This window comes from Helianthus annuus, chromosome 1 (genome assembly GCF_002127325.2).
Source record: "Helianthus annuus cultivar XRQ/B chromosome 1, HanXRQr2.0-SUNRISE, whole genome shotgun sequence".
Classification (NCBI taxonomy): Eukaryota; Viridiplantae; Streptophyta; class Magnoliopsida; order Asterales; family Asteraceae; genus Helianthus; species Helianthus annuus.
This window is the reverse complement of record NC_035433.2, coordinates 59971625-59980266: the sequence shown is the minus strand read 5'-3', so window position 1 is coordinate 59980266 and position 8642 is coordinate 59971625. Positions and strand designations below refer to the sequence as shown.

The 8642-nt window shown below is 31.4% G+C and overlaps 2 protein-coding genes across 2 annotated transcripts; both read left to right on the top strand.

The window, feature by feature from the left end:
- The first annotated feature begins 4531 nt into the window (after positions 1-4531).
- On the top strand, positions 4532-6557 carry LOC110895036 (protein FAR1-RELATED SEQUENCE 5-like). Its single transcript, XM_022142325.1, has 2 exons — positions 4532-4565; positions 5743-6557. The coding sequence occupies exons 1-2, from the start codon at positions 4532-4534 to the stop codon at positions 6555-6557; spliced, it is 849 nt and encodes a 282-aa protein (XP_021998017.1).
- A 2-nt stretch (positions 6558-6559) lies between these two features.
- LOC110894951 (protein FAR1-RELATED SEQUENCE 5-like) lies at positions 6560-8417 on the top strand. Its single transcript, XM_022142242.2, has 3 exons — positions 6560-6919; positions 7023-7586; positions 7676-8417. Exons 1-3 carry the CDS (start codon positions 6668-6670, stop codon positions 8387-8389), a joined length of 1530 nt encoding a protein of 509 aa, XP_021997934.2. The 5' UTR covers positions 6560-6667; the 3' UTR covers positions 8390-8417.
- The last annotated feature ends 225 nt before the right edge of the window (positions 8418-8642 follow it).

Here is an 8642-nt window from a genome sequence, read left to right as displayed (position 1 = left end):
AAACCCTTAACTATTCGTGTTAGGAAATTAATATCTTATGTGTTACCCTGTGAACATAAAAATCTTAATGTGTTTATTATGATTTTTATGCCATTTAACGAATCTTAAATTCCCCATATGTGTTACCCATATCTGCATCTTACAGTTATGCTATATAACTATATTAATGATAATATGTTTTAGTAAATTTTGTGATACCTTATATATCTATCATACCCATATGTATATAGGAATATAATGCAATATAAATTTTATAATAACGATAGAATATTAATATTAATATTTTAATATTAATAGAAGATAAATGCAAATCAGATATGATACTTTGTAAATATCATGATATAAATATTTAGATAATATATATTATACCTAAATGATTTTACAATATGTTAGAAGAATATATATTCATAATATAATATTTGTTTCTGTATCCACATATCTATATGAATACAATTTTAAATAAATTATATTATGATATTGGCATTAACATCCTAAATATAAGATAATACCCTTATGTATGATATCCCTAAAATATCATTAATGAAAATATGAAAGCAGTATATTTTATAATTTATGATATAATTTTTCTCGAATTAAAAGATATATATTTGTCAAAGTTTTGGTAACACATACAATTATATTAATTATGTTAAAAGATACTATTTCAACATTATTTAAAAACCATAATTTAAAATACTTTGTAAATCCCTTTAATAATCCTTTATTGTATTATTAAATATTAAATATTATTTATCAAAATTTGATAAATTACGTAATATTCAGAAATTATATAAAGTTAACATTTATGATAATTAATATATTAAAGATTTTATATACACATGCTCTCTAAACAAAAATATTTAAGATATGATGTTATTGTCATCATTTTTATATTATTAAATTCTGTTTTAATTTAAACTAATAATAGTAATAATGTTTTTGGAAAGATAAAATATTTCGCTCTTGAATAAAGTTATATTAAAAAGGATTTTATAAAATGTAATCCTTAAATTCAATAATAAACATAGTTCGACGATTTTAAAATTAAAAACGCATGTACGTGAACCATAGAAAATGCAAAATATTTTATAAAACAATATTTATGAAACCAGAATACATACAACAACTTGATACTCTAATTTTAAATACATAATACCTATGCGTCCACATGAAATAACTTAAAACTCATTTGTAACTCAAATGTATGTATATTTTATATCTACAATTTGAACCAATATTATAAATAATATTCTATCCATGAAGTAAAACATGTACAAAAATATTTAGTATGATATAACAATATGGTTTAAAATATATATACATATATTTCCAAAGAAAATATTTTTTTTCCATTCGATAAGATCTATTTAAATCGTATATATATATATTTCTTAATATTTCTTAATATATTAATGATCGAATTTAGAACCACCAGACTTTGTATTGGTTATTATGAATATTAAAATAAGAAGAATTTGAATTTAGTTATAAATATGTTTTTTTAAGTTAACCTGTCCAGATTAAAATTGCTCTAAAAAAAAAATCCAGAAAATTATATCTCTATTAAATTTATTCTTTCTGACGAATTCCCTTTTTGTTCTAAAATATTATCTTCAATAAATTTGATAGAAATTTATTCGGTTAATGTCAAGGAATAAACAAAGTTATGAAAATAAACAGGATAGCTAATACAATTAATTATGTAACTGGATTTTTATAAATTAATATTATAAAGGAAATTTTACAACTGTATAGTTATACGTATGTATATACAAGACACAAATTTTCTTGATAATATATATGAATCAAATGTCCTCTGTAGAAAGATAAGATTTTATATAAACAGAAGAAACAAATCTACATGTTTACTTAAGATTTGTTCTTTTGAAAGATACCTTAAGGATATTTGTATTAGCACCACCTCTTGAAAAACAATAAATGAGTCAAAGACGGAAAATCTCATAATTTCATATAAAGCTTTTATCTTTATATATCTATCCAGCCATAAGCCCTGAAAATATAAGTAAATTAAGGCAATACAAAAGTTGTTACGTCAAAGAAAGAAACAACACATATAAGATATACATTTTCCTTATATTTTGATAAGATATATAGTAAGGAAAAATGTTATTTTAATATATAATTATCATCGCATAATACTGATAGCTATGACCATAATGATGCTAAACAAAATATGCCTGTATAATTGCTTAGTTTTGTGATAATTATATCTGAACATGTTTGTAATTCAGATGTCAAAGGAAATGGCATGTGACCAAGAAATTCAGGCTAGTAATGAAAACTCTTTTGATAGAAACATTATGGAAAATATAATAGCTCAAGGAATATCAAATGCCATACCTTCAATCATTGAAGCTATTAAAATTTCTATGCCTATAAACGAGAATCCTACTATACATTGTAAGCATACCCATCACTTCATACCTAGCCCTAATATCAACGGAAGTCATGATATTCGTATCAAAACTCCATCTTCCAAACGAAAGAAAACCACAACCTATGGCTACTCCTATAAGGAATTCTACTCTAACAAATCCTCCAAGGACAAAGGAATGAAACCAGAAATCGCACAACCTACCAGCAATAGCAAAGAGCACGCAAAAGAACGTTATTTTAAGAAGATTCTTCGTTGTAACTACTGCAAGAAAGCTGGATATGTACCAGAGGAATGTAGAAGGAAAAGGGAAAATAACGTATGTTACAAATGTGGAGATCCAGGCCACCTCCGTCGCCACTGCCCAAAACTATCTAAGGCACCCGACAATGAGAACAGAAACCCAGATGAAGCTAAGAAGAACGCATAAACACCATAAACCATAATAACTTTTAAAATAAACACCCTTATATTTTGTCTGCACTTAATTATTAGTTGGCTTTTGATTCCGAACAAAACTTCATCAATAAAGGGTCTTTGTTTTTCTTTTATAGAGTCAACTCTTATTTGCCTCATCTCTTGACAAATTCCTATGTTATACATTGCCTGTCATGCATGTGAATTCATTTCAGACGCTCAATTATTCGAGAGTTTTAATGCATATTTCATTATACTCACTCTGGTAATCTATATGACTGCCTAATACTGAATTTTGATAATCGAGTCAACCGATTTCTTGGAAAACTCCTCTTCTTTTCAGAGTTACCAGATTTTCATTGAAACCATTTTCTTGTCAATACATATATCAATTGTTGGAATATGTCCAAACCAAGCTCAATTGTTTGAACTTGCTCATATATATTCAATTTCAAAATCCCCTATGATGAATTGAGATCATCATATTCGAGGTAATCTCATTATTTGAATCCTAGTAAATTTGTTTAAAGTCTTCAATTTCGATATATCATTTGTTAAAACCACGACACCTTGCGGTGGCGATTTCTTTGAAACTTGGACTCATTTCATTTTCACACCAGAGGTACAAATTTATTGATTCATTATCCTGAACCAGTCTTAATACAATTTTGTGTTAAGATAAAGGTACTTAAATTTCATTCCAATGTACTTCTACTAATTCTTTCGTCTTTGAATTAATTCCACAATATTCAATTCTTTCTTCAATTGAAATATCCTATCTTTTGAAATATCTAGATTCACTTCCTTTGAAAACGGTGAATTCGTTCGGTCACCGTAATCTTTGAATTCTTTCAGTCATTACAACACCTTACGGTGTCTGTATACATTTGTAGCCTGTGCTAATAATAAACCCTATTCATACGTCATTCGTTTGATTCATCATTCAAGTAGTCTTGATACGATTATGTATTAAGACCATGATACACTAAATTCTATTGTATTGTCCAGTGTATCTTTGCCATTTAAATAAACGTTATTGATTTCTAGTTTGATCATTGACAAATCATTTTTCATACTTCCATTCACAAATTGAGATTATTTTCTGGCATTGAATCTTATTGTTTCTACAAGTCATTCTATTTCAAATTCCATGCCTATTAAATATCTCTTTTGATTTATGAAACTTAGTCACCTTGTTAATGGCATTATTTCATCTCATTTGGTTAACCTCAAATCCTGAAACTAAGTTTTGAGACCATTGAATTCCAAACTATCCTATGATATCTTTATATTTATCTTTTGATCTTATCTCAAACACCGTAGTATATTATTTACTAATTAAATATATATATATATATATATATATATATATATATATATATATATATAGTAGGAGTTGTGTGGAAAGTCCTATTTTCCTAGAAAGTCTAGGAAGCAATAGTATAGTGACATGTGGCATGGATGTATTTTAAATAGAAGGGCAAACATGTAATTGCATATATTTTTTTTTTATTTTTGGTAATTATCTCAATTTCTATATTTTTGCATGTTCGTATTTGTAATTGATTTGTATGCAGGATATTCGGGATTGTAGTTTTTTTGAATCCAAATCTATTCCAAATTCCACGAACACGAAACACACATCTATATATTATAATTCGATCATTCTATTATTCACCAGCATAGTTCTTATTCTATATTTTTTAAGTCTGAAAAATCATGGCTTCGAACACCCTTGCTGATGGTGGAGATGGTAATTACAGTTACTTTTTTAGCCTTTTGTCTTGTTATATTATAACCTTTATTCAAAATAGTCAGATTGTTCTTGATGTTGTGTTTTAACAGCAGAGTTGTTAAGGTTTAGTGTTTAGTGAGTATATAAGATTGCAGATGTTTTTCTAATCTTGATGCTGTGTTTTAACAGCAGAGGTCACATTGTTAAAATCCACAGTTGTTTTTTACGAGCAAAACCATCACGCTTGTTATTGGTGCTGTGTTTTAACAGTCATACAGATTCAGGTTGTTTGTGTTTTAACCGTATTGTGTTTAACAAGTTACCTGTTGTAACAGATATTGAGGTTGTAGTCAACGTCTTATATAAATCATTCTGAATGGTGTGTTTAAATAGTGTTGTGTTTTAACAGTTATTGAGACTGAAGTCAATTTTTTTTTTAATGTTCCAAATTGGATGTTGTGTTTTAAAAGTAATGTGTTTTACTTGTTATGTGTTCTATTTGTAGTTTCTTATTGAATGATGTGTTTTAAATTTAATGTTTTTTACCAATTATGTGTTTTACCAATTATGTGTTTCAACAGATGCTGAGGTTGTGCCAAACCATCATCATGTTATTGGTGTTGTGTTTTAACAGTCATACATGTTCAGGTTGTTTCTGTTCATTGTTTCACATGAGTGAGGCTGAAGTCAGTTTTTTTTTAATGTTTCATATTGGATGTTGTGTTTTAAAAGTAATGTGTTTTAATAGTTATGTGTTCTATTGTAGTTTCTTATTGAATGATGTGTTTTAACTGTAATGTGTTTTACCAATTATGTGTTTCAACAGATGCTGAGGTTGTGCCAAACCATCATCATGTTATTGGTGTTGTGTTTTAACAGTCATACATGTTCAGGTTGTTTTTGTTCATTGTTTCACATGAGTTGGCTGATGGTTTCTAGTCCGAAGGTCACCCCTTTATTACATATTTGAATGGTGTGTTTTAAATTCCATAGTTGCAGTTTTTTGTTCCGTTTATTTAAACTATTTATGAGAAATCATCAGTTTGTTATATGTGATGTGTTTTCAACAGTTGTTGAGTTTGAAGTAAATGTTTTTTTATAGGTTCACCTTGTATCATTGAATCGCTGTTTTTTAAATTGCATTATGTTTGGTTAGTAATGTGTTTTATACCCATTTTTTTGTCATGTGTTGTAGATGCACCTAATTACCAATTACGTGGTGTTGAACAAGTTTCTCCAAACACTGGAACGAAGAGATATATTCCGGATTCACCCTCTTCGTTGACGCCAGCAGAGGGAATGTTATTCGATACAGTTGATGACGCGTATAACTTTTATAAAACTTACGCAGAAGCGGGAGGTTGGACTGTAAGGAAGGGCACACAGCACGAAAACCGTGGTATTGTTATAAACAAGTACTTTTTCTGTTCAAAGGAGGGTCAAAAAGACTTTCGACCGGTCGATACTTTAGTCGAACAGCCGTCTGATAGGTGGGTACGTAGGGTACCATCCAAAAGGACCGGATGCCAGGCTGCGATCAGGATAAAACTTACCGATGCTAAGAAGTATTTGCTGTATCATTTTATAGAGGCGCACAACCACGATTTTGTGCATGAAGAAGATTTTCATATTCTCAAGGAAAACAGGGGTATTAATCGTGCACACGAAGAGATGATAAACAAGATGTCACATCTCAACATCGGGCCTGTTCGTGCATTTAACATTATGAAGGAAGTGTATGGTGGGTTCGACAAAGTCGGTGCTACCAAAGTCGATTTTAAAAATTTCAAGAAAGAATTAAATCTTTTTATCGGAGAGTTTGATGCGGAAATGTTTGTCAAGCGACTGATGAGGAAAAAGGAGTTTTTACCGAACTTCTCTTGTGAATATGAAACCACAGACGAAGGTGTGTTGAAGTGCATTTTTTGGGCCGACGAGGATATGAAGAGAAATTATTACATGTTTGGGGACGTTATATCATTTGATGCTACCTACAAGCGTAACAAGTAACGATGAGTTTATTTTTTTACATATTCAATGTGTTTTAAATCTTATTGTGTTATAAATACATCATGATTTTTTTTGTCATCGCTGATTGTGTGTTTTTTTAAAGGTATAACATGATGTTTATCCCTTTCACTGGGATTGATAATCATAATAGGAACGTGACACTTGGTGCTGCAATTCTCGGTTCTGAAACGGCAGAGACGTATAGCTGGTTACTTAGGGCGATCAAGAACGCATACGGGTACGCGCCTCCTGTAATCGTTACTGACCAAGACCCTGCGATGAAAAGGGCTATAGCTGATGTTTGGCCTGAGTCGAGGCATCGGTTATGTATGTGGCATATCATGGATAAACTCACTACAAAGGTCTGGTTTTTATATGGCCGGGTTTTATTTTTTTTATTTGTATGATTTGTACTGTGTTTTAAATTTTTTTTTTTTGTCATTCACGATACAATGTGCCCTTTAGGTCGGGGCTGCCCTATGTTCAAATACAGATTTCAGGAAAAGATTGTCTGCACTTGTTTGGACTGATTCTCTATTGCCTGAAGCTTTTGAGGCTGAATGGGCAGCTATTATTCATGATTTCGGTTTAACCGACCATGAATGGCTGACGTATATATATGGGCTACGTGAATCATGGATTCCAGCTTACTATCGTGAAGAAGAAATGTCTGGTCTTATGCGGACATCATCTAGGTCCGAAAGCGAGAATCACTTTTTTGGCAAAATTAGCAATCCAAAGTGCACGTTGGTTGAATTTCTTAGCCACTTTGATACGGCTATTGAAGCGCAAAGGCACGAGCACCGAAAAAACGATCATGACACTCGATACACCAACCCTGGAGAGTGGAGTGATTTTGTTCTCGAGATGCAAGCAGCTCAGATATATACTAGAACTTTATTTTTGGATGTTCAACTCGAGATTCAACATGCTATCCATCGTTGTACGAGTGTCAGATTAGATCACGTCGGTGATTTCATTAAGTTTTTTATAAAGGATCTCGATCAGCCATGTTCTTCGTTCTTCGAGGTTTTTGTTTGTTTTTCTTTATGTGTTCCTTATTTTTTTATTATTTATTTTTTATATGAACTGTGTTTTATGGATATTAAATGTTACAGGTTATGATACGCGAGGAGGATGTTACTGTTAAGTGTATCTGCAACAGGTTTGAGCAGTTTGGACTGTTGTGTAGTCACATTTTTTGCGTGTTACGGATTCTTGACATAAGGGAGTTTCCGAAACAATATATATTGAGGCGTTGGACGCGTGAGGCTGTTCCAAATAGTTCCCCCGGGTCCATTCTTACGGATGGTGGAGATCCAGATCGTAGTGAGGAGGTTAACCGGTGTGTTCGGGAGATTAGTCACGCAACTGAGTATGTCGTGAACAAGTTGATTTCAAAATTTGATAAGTTGTCTGATTTTCGTGATCATATCAAGCAGTTTATGTCAGTCGCGGATGAAGCTCAAATAAATGCACCTCCCAAGACACGACGTAATCGGTTTGCTGAACTACTAGGAGTTGCTCCAGAGAGCACGGCCACTATCCGTGTTCCAGTTGGTACCAGGTTCAAGGGCTGTGGTTCTCATAAACGCCTTAAATCTCAAAAGGAACGAGCCATAAGTCAGTCTGGTAGTAAACGTCGTCAATGTTCATTATGTAAAAAATACGGTCATAACAGAGTAACGTGCTGGAAATACACCGTGGCTGGGACTGAGGCAGGTTCTTCGCGGAATGCTGGAGGTAATGAAGATACAATTCGTGAAGGAGATGCTGCTATGGTTGTTCAAGGTGATGGTCCTGGATCGAACGATGATGATGATGTGTTTTAGACATCTGGAAACGATGCAGATATGGATGATGAGGACATGGCATAGTAGGATCTTTTTTATCAATATTCTAAGTATGTTGCTGAACTATTCATTTTTTCAGTTTTATTTTTTTATCGTATGTTTGTTTTGGATTTGGTTTTGGTGATTTTAAGACTTATTGTATTCGACATTTTATGAAAATAGTTGCTTTTGTGTTTTAGTGTTAAGCTCTTTATTTAAAGCCATATGTGTTTTATAGGATTCCTGATTTGTT